Below are 20,681 nucleotides of genomic sequence, written 5' to 3' on the forward strand. Positions count from 1 at the left end.
CGAATCGCTGCTTTGCTGTTCGTTGATCCTGGTTTCAGGTCAGTCTTGCCCGGACATCTGCGTATTTTGTGCCTTTCAATCCGCTGACGAAAATGAGGCACTTACAACGGTTCAGTGTTAGGTTCAGGAACTAAAAATCTTTGACGATTGACGTTGCCGCCGTAGCTGATAATATCTTCAGATTCGCATTTCACCATTTGCAGACACATAAACCGCTTTCGGAACGTTGACGTTTGATTTCCGAAGATTTTATTGAAAATCTTAGCTGTGTCTTCAAACTTCACGTCGTTGGGGAGCTTTGGCAGGGTGTAGTTGAGATGGTGGCTGTGCGAATGTGTGTCCAGCGTCTGGAGGAGTAGACGTACCTTCACCGTATCATTCAGCTAGCCTGTATCATTCTCGTTCTTGGTAGCGGTTGAACTTGCATCCGAACGTTTTCTTCGTCGAAAACAAACTCGGTAATGTTTGATAAGAGGGACTCCAAAATTGCTCCGGGGTTTGGTGCTGAGGTTGCTGCTGCTGTGCTGCCATCTGCTGTAGAAGTTGTGCTATCTTCAGGCAGCGGTTGCTGTTCAACTCCTAAATTTGCGAGAACTTTGGTTGTAATGCGGGTAACTATCGCAATCGAACGAACGAACAGCCAACGGTTTAAAATGGATTTCGGAAGATATAATAAGCGGGCGTTATCTTTAACAATCTAACTTTGTCTATATTCTAATTTTGGCGGGGATTGGGTTTTTATAGGATTTTATTACAAAGCAATGTAGTGAAGAGAGGGAGAGAGCTGGTAGCTCTACGCCAATTATGTAGCGATGCACTTTCATCGCGCGGGAAACCAATTATACCACTCTCGATCGAAGATTGTAGGGTGGTTCGACGTTGCGGCGCCAACAACTCTGTCTCCTGCCGTGTTCGTGGATTCTCGAGGTCGCCAAAATTATGACCAAAGGATTAAATAAACTCGAGGATTTTTACTAAAGAACATCTTTTTTTATTCGAGGTTGGACAAAAGCAATCAAATTTTTCACTCTACTGTCAAAGACAACTTTTCACTGGTTGCCTTGATGGACCATTTAAAATATCGGAAGAATTTCAAAATGATAAGCTACAGAACAATCAACAATGCTGAAAAGGCTAAAAATGTCAGAAACTTAAAAAAAATAAGGCAAATGTTAATATCAGAGTCTATGTTTATTTATAATATATAGTCGCGTAAAGTTGAAACGAAAGGAACCAATTTAACGTCAAACAAGGGCACTAATCGAGCAATGTAGAAAAAAACAAAGTGATAATGTTCGGAGTGGATGACAAGTGTTGTAATTGGGCGTGATATAGAATATGGGTTTTTCAGAAATTTCAACTACATATATGTAATCCAGCAGCACAGACTCTGGTTGACCCTCTAACGCTCACAAGATTTATCATTAAAATTTATCGCTTCACGAGAAAATTCAAGCTGAACACTTTGTAGACTAACTAATATTACTGTCAACTGTAGTATTTTGAAGAAAATGCCAAGTTATGCTCTGAGGCAGCATATAAAAGTTTATGGAACAATCGTAAGCACCACAAATTATTTTATGTCAAGATATGATGATTATAATTCTTGGTGCTTTAGAGTCACCATGAGCGGGAAAGGGTTAATATAGGTGTAAAGGCAAAATAAGGTAAAAAATATTACAATTTTAATGAAAATACAAGTGGGAAAAAATCACTCGGCAATTAAACGAATTGAACAAATTAAATTAATTGAACAAATATATATAAACAAAAATGTTGAAAATGAAATATGTTGAAAAGGTGTCTAAATTTCCAGTAAGATCAAAAATAAGGTAAAAATGTCAAAAGTCAGTTGAAAATAAAAAAAAAATAAAAAAATATCAGACAAAAGTGTTAACAAAACCAAAAGTTCCCGTAAAGTTTCAGGATGTAAAAAATATGTGTATTTAGGTAAGAAATGTTGCACAATTTGCTAAGAAAACTATAATTTATAAAAAATTTTAATAAGGTCCTAATTATAAAAAAAATAAAAAACGGTGTGAAAAAGGTGTACAAAAAGTAAAAAAAATCAAAACAAAGAGAAAAAGGATAAAAATGCCAGACTGCCAAAAATGTCTAGGGTTCAATACGGAAAATGATGAATAATGAAAGGTTAAAAATATCAATAAAGTCATGAAGATTGAAATAAGAAATTCCAAATATGTTTACAGAGTTAAAAATATTGGTAGAGTTACAAAATTTCAAAAATGTGTGTAAAGGTATTACATGTCGATAACATACAAAATGTCAAAAAAAAGTCGAAACAAGATTCAAAATATGAAATATGTTATTTGAGTAAAAAGATGAAAGTTTAAAAAGATGAAATTTAAGTCAGAAATATCAAAGGAAAGCAAAAACATAGCTCAATGGTGTTGAAAAGTTTAAGAGGAGATTAAAAATGTCAAAATGGTCATATTAAAAATAGGTTTGAAATTTCATGTTTGTCAAAATGGTTATAAATGTCAAATGTGACAGAAATTATAAAATAAGTGAAAAATTTCGAAAGTGTCAAAATATAAGTCAAAAATTAAATGTGTTAAAATGCCAAAAATGCTAAAAGGATGTTGAAAACGGAAAAAAACAGACAGTCGAAAGAAAATCAAAAATATAAAAATTGCCATGGAGGTGAAAATTCAAAATATAGAAAATTTGGTCAAAAATAGACAAAAATTCGAAATTTCCGAAACAAAGTACACATATTAGCTAGCTTAAAAGGTGTCAAAACAGGCTAAAAATATCGTTGAAGGTAAAAAAAATTGATGAAGGTATAAAATGACAAAGATAAAGACGAGGCAAAAATGTCGAAAAGGTAAAAACATATCTAAAGTGTCAGAAACGTCAAACAGCCATAAATGTTAAAAAAGGGTAAAAATTTTAAACTTATGAAAGTCGTCGATAAGTTAAACATATAGAACAAAATCAAAGACGACTAAAAGCCCGGAAATTTAAAAAGAAGTCAGAAATGTCGAAAAGAGCGAAAAAGGCACGTTACAAAAGTGTTAGTGAATGCCAAAATTTCCTAAAAAATCCAAAATGTTAAAAAAGTTACAATAAGAGTTGACCAACAGTTGAGGCAACAGAAGGTAAACACTAGTGCAAAAAAAAAAAAAAAATCTCGAGAAAGATCTAAGATGTTTAAATTGTCATCAACGGTTAAAAATCCCAATGACGGCCGAATATATCAGATTCACAAATGTGCATAAAAATGGCAAACATGACAAAACAGTCATCGTTGCACAAGTTTGTCTAGAGGTAGTGAATCAATTGAGTTCAGAATGTTATCCTAAGTGCAATCATCAAACATACGCTATAAATTCTAGACTAGTGCCGTTGTTGTGATGTTGGATGTTGGTACTCTAAAAACAGTAAACATTTCCAATTAAAGTCTCCCCGCTCGCTGCTAGAACCGCAAATCCAAGTGATTTCCCCCTTTGCATTGATTCGATCCAGTACGGGGGAGTCCAGATTTAATAGACTACCGAGTTAATTAAACTGATGGAACACGCTTTTCGATCTCGCAGCCAAGGCGAGTGCGGGCACTCGAAAAGTAAATAATCGATCAAAGCTGTTCTACGACGACGGCTATCGGTGTTTGTTTCACGGTTCAATCTAACCATTCACTCGGCTCACTCGGTTTCAACGTTGGCGACCAAGCGACAGGCGCTGTAACAGGATTCCTTTGAATTACTGCTTTACAGATGTGTTCACAGATTTTTCCCACGAGATTAAAGCAACTTTCATCCTGACGTTGTGTACAAACAACACGACACGAATCAAATGGGGTAAAATTACAGTTTACGGTTCTGTTTTCGTTCTAATAAATAAATAGTAGCACGATGCATCGATGGTCGAGTCTGCTCGTAGTTTATTTATTTGGCATCCATCATCAGGGTTTGAGCATCATAAAACTGGCGGCAATTCGAAACTGATCGATTTTTTATTAACTGACATTCAATCCGATAAATGCTGCAACAGTGAATGGTGTGCTATTTTATTAATTCATTAAATCGTGTTTGATATTGATACGTGCGATGGATTATTTCAACAACTCACACAAGGTTGACGATGATGGAGTGATGGAGGCGCTTGGTTGCTTATGCTATGAAACATCCTCATTGAAAACCAAAGCACATTTTACGTTCCCAAAGGTATACAAATATTCGATATAAACAATGATAAAACAAAAGAAGTCTCCGTAGCAACGTGTTTGTTTATAATTTCTGCTATCGCTTTCGATCGTCCACTTTGCCGTCTTCGTCGGCGTTGTCGCGAATTGTGAGTCTCAGTTGATGTAAGATACATACATAAAATTTTGCACCACGCGCCCGGTTGCCCGTGCTCTCTTACTACGGTTTCTGTTTGTGTTTATATTTGCGATAGAGGAGGAGGAGGATGATGGGCGGAGGGGTGCGTTGTGGAAAATCAAATATTTAAATTTTCTCACTGTCTCTGCGAGCTAGCGAGCGGGCAACAGAACGATGAACTCCATCATCACCGTAAGGATTGGTGGGGAAGTGGTGCTGGTGGAAGGGATTCTTATCAAATTTTCCCACGCGGATCGCCGAATGCGCACAAAGAGCTACGTGCAACGTGTAAATCTTCCCTCCCAGTAGCAAGTCCAATACCAAAACTGTAAGAAGATATTTTTATTTGTTTCCATTTTATTGCTCCTGGGTGGTGAGAGAAAAGCGCAACAGTCAGTCAGTGCCTGCTGTGTTTTCTTTGGGGCGCTATGCTTTTCCCTGGCGAAGACAGCGTTGGCGATCGCTGCAGGTTAGTTTTGCTGAAGCTGAATGGACACGAAATGGTCGAGACTGGAAAGTAACTGCCCGGATGGTTTACGTTTATTGGCTTTTATTTTAATTGAAATTTTTAATTGTTCTCCACCAGTGCAGGCACTTGTTCACCATTGGGGGAAAATTGACCGGCTCACGGTGGGGTAGATTGGATAAATCAACTCACACTCGAAGTCTAGTCTGAAGCGTGCGCTCGTAATCGATTGGGGTGCTTTTGAAGTCGTGGAAATAACTGTTCGTTTGCAGGTAATAATTTGTAGATACAATGGTTATGGGCAATAAAACTGGAGATTCTCAAGTGGTTATTTATTTACCCACCATCGAAACAGTAGAGCATCAAACTTACCTTCATCAGTTTGCACAGCTTCTTCGACACGTCGAACTGATCGCCGAATTTCACTGTTACGGGATGCGCCTCCAGCCGGTAGTTGGAGTAGGACAGCTTTTCGTTGTTCACCGCTTCCACGGCGTACTGGAAGGCGAGCGACGCGTCGTCGGTGTCGCCATCGAAGAGGCCACCTGCGGAGTGGAAAGTTTTTTATTACCCGTTTTACCCGGGAAGGTTACTCTATATATTATGAAAATTTTCAAGTTCGATACACGTATTGACAAAGTTTTACAAGTGGCAATCTTTATTTATGTTTTTCATTCAACTGCAGGGTACTAAATTATAACATTCGTAGTAGGCGAAACGAAGTATTATTTTATGTAATGATGGATGGTTTAATAAAAGGGAGCAAAAGTTCGCATTGATCTTTTTTCAACACATGGGTGAAATAATCTAGCAACACTGTATGGATTCGATACATTATGGCCTCTGATAGCTGATCATAAATGTAAAGATTAAACATTTAGTTTGTGCAGCTAGGTCTGCTGCCGCCATCCTGGATTATTTTACACAGATATTGTTTGTGACGCACGTCGATGTTGCTGCTGGTAGAGATGGCAACTCGCTGACACGTTTCTATCTCTCACACTGAGAAGTCATTCCAACTTCCACTGAGGGTATTGAAACAATAGCCAGCTATAAATAATAGTCTCTACTGAGTAAATGTACGAAGTACGAGAATTGGATAAGCGATAAAAAACTTGAATCTAGAATTACGTCTTTAACGTTCTGCGGTGGTGTAACGGAAACACATCTTACCGGAGATTGCTGAACAATATTTTTCGAAGTTTCTACAATCATATTTTCAGTTATTTTAATTTTTATCTTCATTACTACATATACTCCTTAAACAAACATTAAAGAAAAAGATATTGTTTAAGCCTCGTATACTTGTTGTTTTCGGGAAAATTCTTGATCTGTTTTTTTTTTTACCAAAAAAATGACATTTGATCATACAGACGTGTTTTTGGACAAACAGACCTTTGCACCGCTGAACCGATTCTCGAAGTTTTGACAGCAACTGAAGAACAATGAATTCCGGTTCTATTGTATTGCAAAAAACAACAGTTCATTGAGTTCTAAATCGTTCGTTCGTTTAGGTGGAATCGAATGGATTTGAAATAAATCTTTTTGTCAACTTTGTATCTTATGACTTTCACGCGGTGTTCTCGTAATTTCCGAGTTAACGGAAAAACAAATTTTGCTCAAAAGGCTATTTGTTTCTGTATGGGCTTACTACTACGACCAGAAACGTTAATCTCTAGGGTGTTCAAGAGGTTCGTATGCAACTTTTCATGTTTGTGTAGGTGCGCACCATGTGCATTATGTGTATTGGTACTGGTGTCAGCTTTAGCCTCATATATAATCTAACCGACGCGCGTACCGTACTGCGACGTCGTAGTTGAGTTGTATACGAGAGGTGAGCGACCCCGTTCTTCAGTTATAAAAATGGCGTCGAAGCAAGAGAATCGTTTGCTCGCGAAAATCCGAACTACTCGCACGCCAAGCAAAATTGTTGAATGTGGCCAAATCAACCGTCACTAACGTAATAAAAGTGTTTGGAGAACGTTTGTCGACTGCCAGGAAGACAGGAACCGGGCGGAATCGAAATCCGAAGGCCGCAAAAACGACGAAAAGCGGAATCCCAATCTTTCCGTTCGAGGTGTCTCAAGCAAGCTGGGAGTGTCGTCTACAACTGTCGGCTTACGAAGAGGTGGTGAATTCAAATCATGACGATAAACAAAACAATTCGGCCAGACAATGATCACGAAAGCTGTCCATTGCATGGTAAATTTATGTTAAGGCAGACTGTAAAGAGCTTCCTGGCCAGAAATATCGTACGGTAACTGGGAAGGTGGGAAGGTGGCAGTGATTTTGAGCAACCGAAGTTCGCAGGAAATATCTCGTGTGGAAGGCCATCTTTGACCGTAACACTTTTTATTATGAGGATTTACACCTCGTCATAAAGCTGATTGTTAACGATCTTCGATATTACGAAAATCGGCGTAAACAAGTCTGCATGCTATTCTTATGGTGCTAGCAGCGTCGTTTAACAAAATTGTGAAAAGTAGCAACCCAAGATTACTACAATAGCTGCGACAATAAAACTAAGCTTATTGAATTTTGGTTTCTAAAAAAGGTCACGGAGGCTGAAACAGATTGTGCAAAGTAAATAGATCATCATTTCATATCGAAAGTAGCCGAGCATATTTACCGTTTCATTCGATCCCTAATGTCTACTGAGTAATAAAAATGTCGTTTAGAAATTCAGAAATCTTCATACAAAACACATCTATTCTTGTTTCTAATAAGACAATCTAATAAGACATCTGACAGTCCGAGATGTGATATAAACTTAGAAAAACATACCTACAGGTATATTCACAGCCGTATTCCGGAAGTAGTCCAAGGAGACCGGACTCCAGGCATCTACATTGTGGGGTCCACACAAATCAAGAAAAAGCTAAATTTTTTGTTGCAATACGTCAGCGGTTCTCAACCTGGGGTACGCGGAGGTTTTCGAGGGGTACACGAAAAAATATCAGTAACAGCGGGCAAAGTATTTGTTTTCCATTCTTGCTCTTATAACATGACTGTAGCAATCAAGCAAACCATGGATTAATTCGAAACCTGAACTAGATCTATCACTAGTCTCCCTCACTCAGCACGAACAAACCAGCCCAGGAGGTGCAACTGATTTGGAAAATACCACCAAGGGGTACACGGACGAAAAAAGATTGAGAAGCGATATAAAAATAAGCTTATATAGTTGTACGTCAACCTTGCGGTCGTGGTTTTGCATACATCTCTTCTGTTTTTTTTCATGGTTGTAGATCTATTTGTATTGACGGCCAAAATTCACTTGACGAATTTGTATCGTCTACTATTGCTATTGAACACATGTGCTACACGTGATAGAATTTCCAAAATTCGTGTGAATGCTGGAATCCGCGGAAAGAAAAATCAAAAAACGAGAAAAAAAAATATATAAATATATAGGGTATCAGCTCTATTATCATCAAGTTTTACGTATTATCGTCCGGGGGGTAAATGATGTCCTAGAGCGTAAATTTCTTGCATGATGGTTCTTCATAATGCAGAACATTTTCCTGCAAAAGATTAGTTCTCTATGACTTCATTAACCCCCCAGACGATAATAGGTAAAATCTGACGATAATAGAGCCGATACCCTATATATTCATCATATAATCCAAAAAAAAAAAAAATTGAAGACACGACACGACCGCAGAGTTGACGTAGAATACGACAGCCTGTCTTGTATCAATATATTTCTTGCAGTAGGTTTGGGAATACACTCGATTGGGACTAATTAATTTGATGGTGATCATCTCTCTGCTCCAGATGACGTTTACCTCTACAGCCGGTAACCACAATTAAACACATTTATAAGCGACTAATATAACTAATATAGTCGTAGGCGTGCACTTTATAAACAACTCATATTTGCCACCAACCGCTTTACCGGAATAAATGAGAAATTCGATTCGATGGCGAGCGCTTTTATAGGCGACCAATATTTGCCACCACCCGCTTTCTGCTGCCCTAGAAAGAACCGTCCGCTTTGCCGTTCATTGCCACGATCAGCACCTAACGTCCATGCAGTACCGGAACAGACTTGGGATGAATTGAACAGATAGCAAAAAGAGTGCATTCCATGTTAATCAGGTACCGTGGAATGGGGTGAAATTGATCACCTGAAAATTCGTGATAAAAAATACAAATCAAAAGATATTGCTCTAACAACACTAGGCGATGTTAACGTGTCCTTAAACGCCACTTTTGCCTGATTCACATACCTGTCAAAGTTAACCCTTGTATGCCCGGTGCAATTTTTCATATTTTTTCGAAAAATTCTTTTAACTCAGTCAAAACTCGATTAAATTTGATCAAACAAGCTTCCAAATAATAAAAAAAAGTATTGAATTTACTTAAGGTGCCGCCACACGGACGCTAATTCCCTTAGTTTCTAAGTCATAGTTGATTGTAAAAAGCGGGATTGTACTGTCAAAAGCTATAACATAGAGACCCTGAACTACTCCGGCATGCCTGAATAGTTCATAGCCCTACAATCAACTAAGACTTAGAAACTAAGAGAATTAGCGTCCGTGTGGCGGCACCTTTACAGTAATTTTAGTTAAGGGTTAATTACGTTAAATTTGAAGAAGTGAGTAAAGTTTGATAAATAAAAACTGAAAATGTAATTTTCAACAATGATCATTCCATACCATCGAAAAAATACTGATGAATTCAGAGATTTTAATTCCAGAGCTAGCTTTTGAACATTTGCAACAAACCGAATTGAAATCGGTCTAACGACGATCAAATAAGAGCAAATTTAGCAACGAACAGCTCGTGAACCAAAATAAACAAATTTTACCCTGAAATATCGTTATTTTCGTTTCCAAACTAGCTGTAGATGATATTTTTCAGTACAGAAATAATCATTTATCTCTAGCATATCGAAAAAAAGCACATTGCCAAAAGAATGTATGGATTTCAATGGTGATCAATTTCACCCCAATTTACCTCATAGTATCTTATAGAATTATCGAATTTATTTCATGAAGTAGACGATAGAAATTTTACCGATAGCCATAGAGGTTTACTGTTTAAAATTATACTATTCCGACAAAAATGAACAGGAAGCTAGTTGATTAAAAATTGTTATAAAAATTTATCAATTTCACCCCATTCCATGGTATATTCTGTTGACCTTGTTAGGGAAAGCAAGCGTTAAGCGACCAATCAGGGGTCGAAATCTGCGTTTCGACAAGGCTTGACAATTCTCATTAGCACAATAGTTCCAATGAACAAACTACAATTTTCTGCGTTTGGGCGGGTGCTTAGATGATCTTCCAATCAATTGCCGTAAGCATGATGGATATCGAGTGGAAACTGGCTGAGTTTAGAACGTTTGAAAGTGGACAATTTTCGTGACGCTCTCGTTGTTTTCGATTTCTGAATTTGTACCCCTGTGCATGTTACAGTAAGAAGTATTCTACGTCAAAAATGAATCCAAAACAAGTTATAATCAATAAAAAGTATATAAAAAGTATAAGTAAAAGACTAGCGAAAACAATTAAACATTTGATGAAAAGGATAAAACAGATTGTTTTGGTAATTGATCATAAAGTTCAGGATTCTAACATTCACTCTGAACTCTGTACAAGGGATAGCAACATGATTACCACGAAGGCCGTACACAACCGTACGTGTCAGCAGCCAGCCGAGAACTGCAAACATTTCCACAATATCAAGGTGTTTCATAAAGGGTGAACCGACAATTAGTGTTGTTTCAACATCCACTAAGTTTTGCAGTTGTCAGTGGGACCCCGAATGAGTAAAAAAGAAAATTAGCGAACGTTCGCGAAAGGTTCAAGCACACGAAAAATTCTGGGTTGTCGCATAGTGACTTGAAAAAATGAATATATATGTATACATTATTCACCCATCTCAGGGGTCTTCCGAAGGGTCCAGCAACGATTGGTAATCAAATCAGAAGCTGGACGAAAATCGGTAATAACACGCAAAAAACCTAGAATTAGCGTTCATCTCGAACAAAATCCGAACATTTTGACGTGAAACTTGGTGAAAAAAAAAACTGATGTGTCGCAAAGTTTCGTTCAGAAGGCAAAAGAAAAAAACAGAATGAGACACCTGAAAAAAAAAAAAAAGTCAAATTGCGCAGCTCCAGTGCACAATGGTCCAGAAACCAAATTTAGGGGGAAATTTGGGTCTAGAGCTCTCTAGCAACATTTTAGAGAAAAACTTACTTCTACAAAGTTATTACATATAATAAAGCGCTTTTGAAAAATTATCAAAAATTAGGGTAGATAGAAGAAAAATTTGTTCTACAATGTTATAGCTCCATTAATTTTAAGTAACTTTGTAAAAAAAGTTTTTCTCTATCTTTGAAAACAACCGATTTATATTGAAAAAACACATATTACCCTCTAACTTTTTTATTTCAAGTTTCATCTCAAAACTGTCTTTTAACAACTTTTAGAGCTTTTTAAGAGAAACAATTTGCAATGCTGACATCGTAAATATCTCAATTCTACTCAAAGTTATTCATATTTTTCATCAAAAAATATGCGTTTTTCATGTCATTCATTCTTTTTGAGGCAAACATAAAAAATATCTCTTGGTCTCATTTTAAAGGGCATACTTGACTCTATAAATGGAGGAGTTTTTAAAAATATGTTTTTTTTTTTAAATTTGAGTAAATTCAAATTAAAAACAAGACAAAAATTTCAAAAATTTTATACATAATGCATATAAAAGCATTCAGTTTTTTTTTTGGTGTTTTTTCTTATAACTAGAAGCAATTACCTTTAATTTGACCCAAAAGGATCGAAAATCGATCAACTGGTTCAAAATTTATGAATTTTTTGAAATAAAATACATCGAATATAGCCGTTTGGCTACAAAGACCGTACACAACCGTACGCGTCAGTGATAACGCATGCGTTAAAAAATGGACTTTTTTCGGATGATGATAAAAAAATAACTGAGACAGATAATTGAGTTTGATAAATTTTCCATAGAAGGTAATCATGTTAGCTTCCTCGCAAAAAATTTTAACGTTTAAATTTTGCGTGCAGCCTTTCGGCAGTTAACCAGAACATTCACCATGGCGGACGAGAACATGCGTGTAGGCATGTTTTTTAATTCTTTCATCGTTTTATTCATCAATTTCTCCTCAGTTTTCGCGACAAAATTGTTGAAGTAGATCTTACGCTTAAGGCTTGGCCGGAAATACTCGATGGGACGCAACTTGGGGACGTTGGGTGGGTCCGCCAACTTGGTTACCACATCCATATCGAGCAGCTCCATCTCCTCCAACGATCGCTTCGAGTAGTGGGCCGACGCTAGATCCGGCCAAAACACCGCGTCTTCGGTCTTTTGGTATTATTGATGAACGACGCAACTTCCGACAAGTACTTTGTACTATGAATATCCCCGTTAACGGCCAGTCCGGAGCGAAAGAAATGCAACTTTGACATCCCTTTCTCGCTGGTTGTCATCCACAGCAGCACCTTATTGGGGAACTTGGTATGTGAAATAAACTTCACTTCGATGCTCACTTCCTCGTGGGAAGGTAAAATTTGAAGTACCCTGCCAGTCGTTATCATCCAGGGTGAGACAGGTCTCGTCGTCCATCACCACTGCCACGTCGTGATTTGCCAGTAAAATCGACTTGACCGTTATATTAAAGTGCTACCGCTGCGTCATTGCCTGCAGCTCCGAGACTAGTGGACGACACTGCTGCTTCTTGATATATATGTCCATGTTCGCCAGGAACGTTTTCACTGTTTTACCGCATGTACCGACCTCCTTTGGATCTTCTTGTCGCTCAGGGTCGTCGGCCGTCCGGAACCGGGTTTTTTTCTAATGCTCTGATTGTTATCCAATAGTGCCAAGATGTTGTAGATGCCGGAACGGGCGTATCCGGTGTCCACGGACTACCGCACGGTTTTCTTTTTTCGACGCAACGGGGTACCGTGATTTGAACGCGCACACTTCTGAACGGAGTAGCTTCACTGTTTTCGTCATCACGGTTAGAGCTCGACTGATAGAGCTGTCAATTTTTTTCTGCTGTGTCAGTGCGTGTAAAGGTTACCCCATGAAAAATCGTCACATTTTGTCCATTTTTTTAACGCAAACGTTATTCACATTAAGAAAGTGCTCCGATATTGAAAAATACTACAACCCTAAGGGTTGTATGAAATGGTGATTTTGAATTCTTCCTTCACGTTATATTCGCCTTGATGATTTGTACTTTTTTTAACAACAACGTTGTAGTACTACTTGAGGACATCAAGTTCGTCATACAAAGTTGTTTAGAATTGTGCCTATTCAATGAGCTATCGACTTGCGAAAATAATGAGCGCGAGTGGTAATTTACATCCTTGTCTGCAAAGAAATAAGTTACTCGCAAGGCTATTGAAAAATAAAATTTAGGTACCAATTCAACTTCAATGGAGGCGCATGATGATATGAAACGAATATTTTTACCAATGGAAGGGCATGGTTTTTTGAAGAGTTCAATGCAGCACATTTCTATCAAAGAAAAAGCGAAAACTTTACAAAACCGATAGTCTATGAAATCTTTTCTGTTGAAACGAATGTAATACAGCATGGAAAACACTTTCAGAAAACGATTATTGCTCAGTTTGGAGCGGAGAAGTGCTTTTCCCTTCGAGTGCACTAGAAACACCAAAGAAACCTAACTATTTTCATTGGCTACATTCCGAGCTAGATTGAAAACATAAATTAACCGACACAAAAGCTGAGAAATGTTACAATGGTAACGGGCAACATCGTATCACCTTGCGTACTGTTCAGAGCATCGATGACTAAATAAAATTGTGCTGCTCAAAGTCAGTGTGCGGCTGTGGTTCTTTCGATTCGCTTTTTTCTTGTCTTTGCGCGTTTGATACAGGAGTTGCAATTCTGTACAACCCTGTTCTGCACTACCGAACAGTGCAACGGTTTACCGATTTCCGGAGTTACTCGTTCGATCGTACTTCCACTTCCAGGAAACCACATTGTTAGGTTTATATGTGTATAATGTTTTAGTTGTTTCTGCCGGGAAAAGCAAAAGGTTTGCTCTGGTGTTTTTTCTCCATTATTCTGTGGCTTTCAAACTACAAGAGTAGGAGAGTGCCGAAATTTATGGTGCTGTCGATTCTGTTTTGTTTTCAATTTGCATTGGCACATACACTATGGAAAAAAACAGCTCATTCGCTTACCCTACCTAATTGTTCTTTTGCTACTGTTTTTTTTTGTATATTTATTGTATATTTATCAACTTCATCAAAATAATAGTATCAGAAAACGACAATGATTGAAACGAATAAAGAGTCAGAATTTGCAACAGTTCAGTATACCATTGATAGTTGGAAACTTTTTTTCATTTTTTCTACAACACAAAATATATCATTGCAGAATAGTTAGCAAACATTATTTTTGAGAATCCGGCTACAGAAATGAGAATGTTTTTATTTATCTGCCATTTATTGCCAATGCAACATGCATTAACCTCATTAAAAGTAATAATTTGCAGGTCAATATGTAGAAAAATAACACTGTATTTGGTTTCACTAACTGGAAAATTGAGTAAATTATTGCTGGAAAAATCATAACGTAAAAATTACAGACCTTATTAAAAATGCAGATTAATGAGATGCAGAAATGAGATTAGTATAAACTTCATCTGATAAGTTTTCAAAAAGGCTCATTTACTCAAACATTTTTTAAATTTTAATTTCATTGTCGTCAAATTATTTTGTGAGTAAACTTAAATTATCAACATGAAGGAAAGGATTAAATCTGAGACACGACCTCATTATTGGCTACGAAGTGCGTAACTCATTAAACTTTTTAGTGAAATTTGTGGAAGCCCTGAAAATGTTTATGTATCACAAACATGATAATATTTGGTGAAAAAACTCTTTTTGATTGCCTTTATTCTGGCGAGAATGCTACACTTTCCGGCTGCTAACACGAAGTCAGACATTCAGAAAAGTTCTTCGAGATAGTTCACAAAAACAGTGTTTAAAGAACGCGTTCATAAATCGGACAAACGTAACTAGAGTTTATTGCGACCATTCGCGTTCGATTTATAAATGAGAATGATCTGACCTGATTCTATCGGGCACAATGGAAGTGGACATACTTTTGTTCTGAAGACCTATGCTCTGTGATAGAATGATAATGCGTTATATTGTGCGAGATATCAAATGTAAATGAGCAGGGTAATCTAAGGCTTTCTTGTGGGTCGTGTGGTGGTTCTAAAACTCAAATTTTTTATCTGCCGTAATAAACGGTAATCGATAAATTAAAAAAAAAAACACTGTAAGCATGCAACTGTATCTCTTCGGATCAGCATGACTTTGTCACTGGACTATTTGGGAGAATGGATTTCACATCATAAACCTCAATAAGTCAACAAATACTCCTGTCCTTGTATTTTACGGATGTTGTACGATGGAATTTCAGCAAGTTGAGATCTCAGAGCACATCACTTACGAATAATTGTGAATTACCACAGTGCAGCATTTTAGGGCCGCTTCTTTTTCTATATTTCGTGCAACGATGAATGAATTTGAGATTGATTGTGGATAAATTCGGGGACTATTATAGTCCTATTAAATTATTTAGATGAAATTTATTTGAGAGATTATGTGAGCATTTGATTTTGAAAATTTGATCTATACATTATAAGGCAACCTAAATTAACATGAAAAGCGGATGAAAAAAAAACAGAATTTGGTTACAAAAAGGTAAAAAATGATACAACAAAACAAGTGAATTAAAAAAAAAAATAGCAAACATATTTTGAATAGGTCAATTAAATCAACAATCTGTTAAAATGATCACGGAATATACAAAAAATTGATCAAAATTGAGTTAAAAATTAATCATTATTGGGTTACCAAGAAGCAAAATGGGTCTGAAATAAATCAGTTATACGTCGTCTGATACGGATAAAAAAATATTCGATATGGTAAAAATTGTTTAAAACGGATTAGAAACAAATCAATGCTCTAAAGCTAAAAAAATATGTTAAAATTTTTCAAAGGTTGAGCTAACAATTGGTTTAGAGGAAAAAGTCCAAAAAAAGTAAAATCCAATCGAAAATACACTAAAAATTGGCCGAAAAGGGGTGGAAAGTTCGTCCCGAATATATCAAAAATGAATCCAAAATAAGCAATTGGCTCCAAATAGGCTAAACATTAATCTAAAAATTAATCAATAGATCACGATGGGTCAGACGTGAAAAAGGAATAAAAAATGTCTAACGAAATTTAATCACAGAAAAAGTGTTTATAATAGATCAAATTTATTCAAAATAGATCAGAACTAATCTATTGTGTCGATATTGAGGCAAAACTAAATGAGATTCTAATTTCATATGGTTTGAAATATGTTATAAACGAAACTTATAATGGATCCCTAGAATCGGTCACTAAAGTGAGTTAGCAATGGGCAAAATACGGATCAAAAAGGCGCTTCAAATAGAAAGTGAACCAGATCCGGTTAGTAGAGTTAATTTTTCGTGCAATCTCATACAAAATTTCTCGGAATTTAGGTTCAAATTCCACTAATCAAATGAAGTAGTCAGGCAACATTTGATAGAACAAAAAAACTAACCAAATCAATCATAATATGTATTCAGATATACAATCAAAGTCAGAACAGAACAGAATAAAAATTAGAGCCCCACTGTTGAGAACCATTCAGAATAACGGGAATTGTACATATAAATTGTATAATTTAAAATGTGACAAGCATAAACAAACAAAATCTCATGAAAGTCGTATAGTTAAAATGTAAGCCATTTTATAAAAGATTCTTGGAATAACACATTAAAGAATGGTTACACCATTCTTTTGACAGGGGGAGGATGTAGTGTACTTATCAAAAGACGTGCCTATTCATATAACCCGAAAACGGTGCCGTCGCTAGAGTTTTTGCGCTTACTTACGTAATATAAAGCTAACGTTTACGCATGCTAGCGTAGCGTGGCGCCAGTAAGTGTATTCGTGGAATTAGGTGTTCAATAAATTAATCACAGGGTTTTAATATCTAAGCAAATCCATCCATTATTAGTTATCGATTAGAATCGAATGACGTCTTTCGATCAACCGTCATAATTCGAACTTCAAGTTACAAAAATCGAAACAGGGTTGGAATTGAATAAAGAGTTTGTCAATCTTGAGTTTCGAATTCGTCGAAAATAGGTCTGTAACGGAATAAGTAAAAATAAACAATAGGGCCTGAATTATTTAAATAAGTAAAAAATCAAAAATTTGCCTAGAGGATGCGAGATAATAAAAATCGAACAACAGATCAAAACGAGACTCAAGTCAAAAATAAATCAAAACATGTCAAAAATTAACAAACAATGGGTCAAAAATAAGTAAAAACTCGAAAGTTGGCCAGAATTTAGTTACAAATGGATGTAAAGCGGCGAAAAACATAATCAAGAAGGGATTGAAAAGTTAGGAGAGATAGAAAAATATTTTGAATTGGTTTAAAATTGGTTAAAGTCATGTTTAAAATTGTTAAAAATCTATGGAAACATTTAATCAAAATAGATCAAAACTGGGAATTCAAAAAAATGCAAAGGGTGTAAAAGTTGATGCGAATCATTCCAAGTGAATCAAAAACATTACTCAACATTAAAAGAAAACTAATTTATTCAAAGTTTAAAATCGTTTGAGAAAATTGAAAAAAAATGACCAAAAATTAGTAAAAAATGAGTCAATTCAGTGAATAGTATATCCAACAAAGGAGCTGTAACTTGACATAATGGGTAAAAAATTGGTCAAACATGAGGCAAAGTTTGAAAACTGGCCATATTAATTAGTAAGAAATGAGTACAAGAAGAAGCATAAGAAGAAAATTAATAAAAAAGTAAGAATAGAGACAAAAGTAATTTGAATAAATTAACAATTGGTTTTAAAAATTTATAAAAAAAGTATCGAAATTGAGGTAAAATGTGTTAAGAGTGTCAAAGTTGATGCAAATCTTTCTAAATGAATCAGAAATTAGTCGAAAATAAGTCGAAAAATAATAAAAAAATGAGGCAAATATTACTCAACAGCAAACAAAAGTTGGTCATAAATTGATTAAATTGAAGTTCAGAACGATTCAAGGTGTCAAAAAAAAAAAAACAAAAATGGACCAGAAGAAGTAAACAGCAAGTCAACGTGAAAGGTATGTCAAACAAGATGGCAGTAAATATGGTTCAAAATTGGTTTAAAATAAGTCGAAATTATATTAGAAATTGGTTGAGAATAGGAAAAAAAAAAAACAGATCAAAACAATTTCGAACGAAGAAAAAGGATAAATAGAAATGGGTCGCAAAAACGTATTTCAAAAAATAAATTCGGAAATTAGTCGAGATGGTAGAAAAATGTACTGATTTTTATTTACGATTGGTCATAATCAAATAAAAACAAAAATGCTAAAATTTGATTAAATGTGAGTAAAATAGGTGAATAGAAGTGAAAATTTAGTAAGAAAACATTACATTTTGGGGGAACTCTACTCTGGAAAGTTGAAAAATAAGGAATATTTCAATTTATTTTTCGGATGTTTAGAGTAAGATAAAATGTTCGGGTAGCTTGGTTATAATTTGAGGTATATTTGAAGATGTATTTTGAAGCAGCGTGTCCTTTTGAAAAACAAGTAGAATGGTTTTGAGGATTGATTAAATGATGCAGGAAGAATAGTTCTAAAATGTGTAAAGCAATCAGTAAAATTGGTGAAAATATGGTCGGGAATAAGTCAAAAAAATGGCTTAAATTATGCAAAGAATTTGTCAATAGTAGGTCTAAGATTGGCCTATGGGACAAATAAAAATAAAAAGCAAACTTACAAAATCAAAAATTATTGAGTCAAAAATAAGTCAAAGGTAATAAATGACTCAAATTAGGTAAAAACTAAACAAAAAAAATATATAGGTTTTTGCACAAAATTTTCAAACTTGAAATTGGCCAAAAATAAGTATTGGATAATGTAAAAATCGTTCAAAAAGGTATTAATATAGATCGAAAAGCAAACAAATTTAAATGTAAAGGTTGTCAAAGATGTTTAAATTTCTTCTAAGTGAATCAAAAATTAGTTAAAAATAAATCGATATTGAATCAAATAATGATTAAAAAAATGGGCTTGAAATAGGTTGAATGATAACTAAAAAATATCAATAACTGATCAAAATGAGATTCAAAACGGTCTAAGAGTCAAAAATAGTCTAAGAGTCAAAAATTAACATTCTCACAAAGTACACAAAAAAAAGAAGAAAATAATATGTCTAAATGGATGAAAAATTCGTTGAAAATTAGTGAAAATTGTATCAAAAATTTGGTTGAGAATGAGATAAAAATAGATTCATATAGGTTCGAAATGGGTAAAAAAGATGAGAATGAGCAAAAAAATTGTGAAAAAAAAAAAACAAAATAGTTTCATTCGGAAATGGATCAAAAGTGAAAATTTTAATTAACTTGTGAGTTTGTCTAGGAAAAGTGAAAATTTCAATTAACTGGTGAAAAAAAGTCAAAAGTTCATCGCGAATGATTTGAAAATCAAATTATAGGGAGTGAAAACATAATCAAAAAAAAAAAAAAAAAAAAAACTCCAAGTCAAAATTAGTAGAATACATGCCAAAAATAATGAAAAATAGTTCGAGCGGGGGTCAATTTAATCATAAATAAAACAAAATGAGTTATTTGCCAAAAGTTGTTAAAATTTGTTCAAAAAAGAATCAGAAGAAAGAAAGAAGCCAAATTTAGTCAAGAAAGAGTCAACTTTAAGAGCATTGTTTAATGCTTCCGTAATTGGGCTGCAATTCCACTAGTAAAAAATATACCTTGAATTATTAAAGCGAGTTATATATTTTTTGATTATTGGAAGAACATCGCCAAGGGCAGAATAAACTTTATTCACATACTGCATGCGGCATGATGTTTTCAACTTGCAAACCTATCGCTCAATACGAGAGTGAGCAAAAAAATTTCGCGGTCAGCATCAGTTTCCCGCAGATCTTTCAGTGTGATGTCGCCGTTTTTTTCCTCCCTTTCGGTTAGTGTATTTCACGCTCTCGGGGCGCAACGCGACTGTCAACCACGAATGACGATGTATTTGGGAACGCCATCAGTCTGACAGTCTGTCTGTCTGTTGGTGACCAAAACCCCCTCGAAAAAGAAAAAGACTCACCAATTTTAATATGCTCCACGGTTTCGTCCGCATCGCTGTTGTATGCAGGAAATGTGCCGAAATTCGTGCTCAGGATAAGCACAGCTAGCAGAAACATTCCTTTCCTATTTATCATTCCGACAGTTGCCTCCGGAGGATGATTCTACCAGCGCATTCCACAGAAATTGTACAGCAAAAACAAAAAACGGAAGTAAAATGTCACTTAGTCGTCACTGTCTTCTTCGCGTTTCCGACAGTCCTGCTGCCGTTCCGGCAGGTGACACTTTTATTGCACGTTGTTACGCAATCCGATCACAATCCAGTAAAGTAACCTTCGAGGCACAAGCAGGCACTAAGCGTGGGATGAGCAGCGCCACCGACTTGTTTTCAATTTTTCAAGAAAACTTTTCCCATCAAGCCAGCTGCGAGCGCACTCTTTTGATCATTTTTTTTTCGCCTGTGTTCACGATTCTAGAGCTAAATTTTCATTCTGCGAACTTCGAAGCCATCATTTTCCAGCCATTATTTTATCACTTCAACCAACGACTGATTGGGGACAGTCTTTTTTCTTCGCAGCCCGTTTTTTCGATTGTAATTTTATATTTTACCAGAGCACAACCGAAAGAATTTTCCCGACGAAAAGAAAAATAAGAATGCAACCTTTCACAGCACACTTGGACCTGGGTTTGTTCATTCGACGATTCTTCGGTGAGGACTGAGCCGAGCAA

General features: G+C 35.7%; 1 protein-coding gene across 3 annotated transcripts in view; it reads right to left on the reverse strand.

Moving 5' to 3' along the window:
- Positions 1 to 20,681, reverse strand: part of LOC129724753 (glutamate receptor ionotropic, kainate 2-like) — a 36,686-nt gene extending 16,005 nt beyond the window's left edge. For all 3 annotated transcript variants that reach the window (XM_055679912.1, XM_055679918.1, XM_055679903.1), the window contains exons 1-2: positions 19,975 to 20,681; positions 5,182 to 5,354 (exon numbers count right to left, since the gene is read on the reverse strand). In XM_055679912.1, coding sequence (XP_055535887.1) covers positions 5,182 to 5,354; positions 19,975 to 20,089 — 288 coding nt within the window. In that variant the 5' untranslated portion in view covers positions 20,090 to 20,681. The remainder of the gene's footprint in view (positions 1 to 5,181; positions 5,355 to 19,974) is intronic.

Source organism: Wyeomyia smithii, chromosome 1, assembly GCF_029784165.1.
Source record: "Wyeomyia smithii strain HCP4-BCI-WySm-NY-G18 chromosome 1, ASM2978416v1, whole genome shotgun sequence".
NCBI classification, from domain to species: Eukaryota; Metazoa; Arthropoda; class Insecta; order Diptera; family Culicidae; genus Wyeomyia; species Wyeomyia smithii.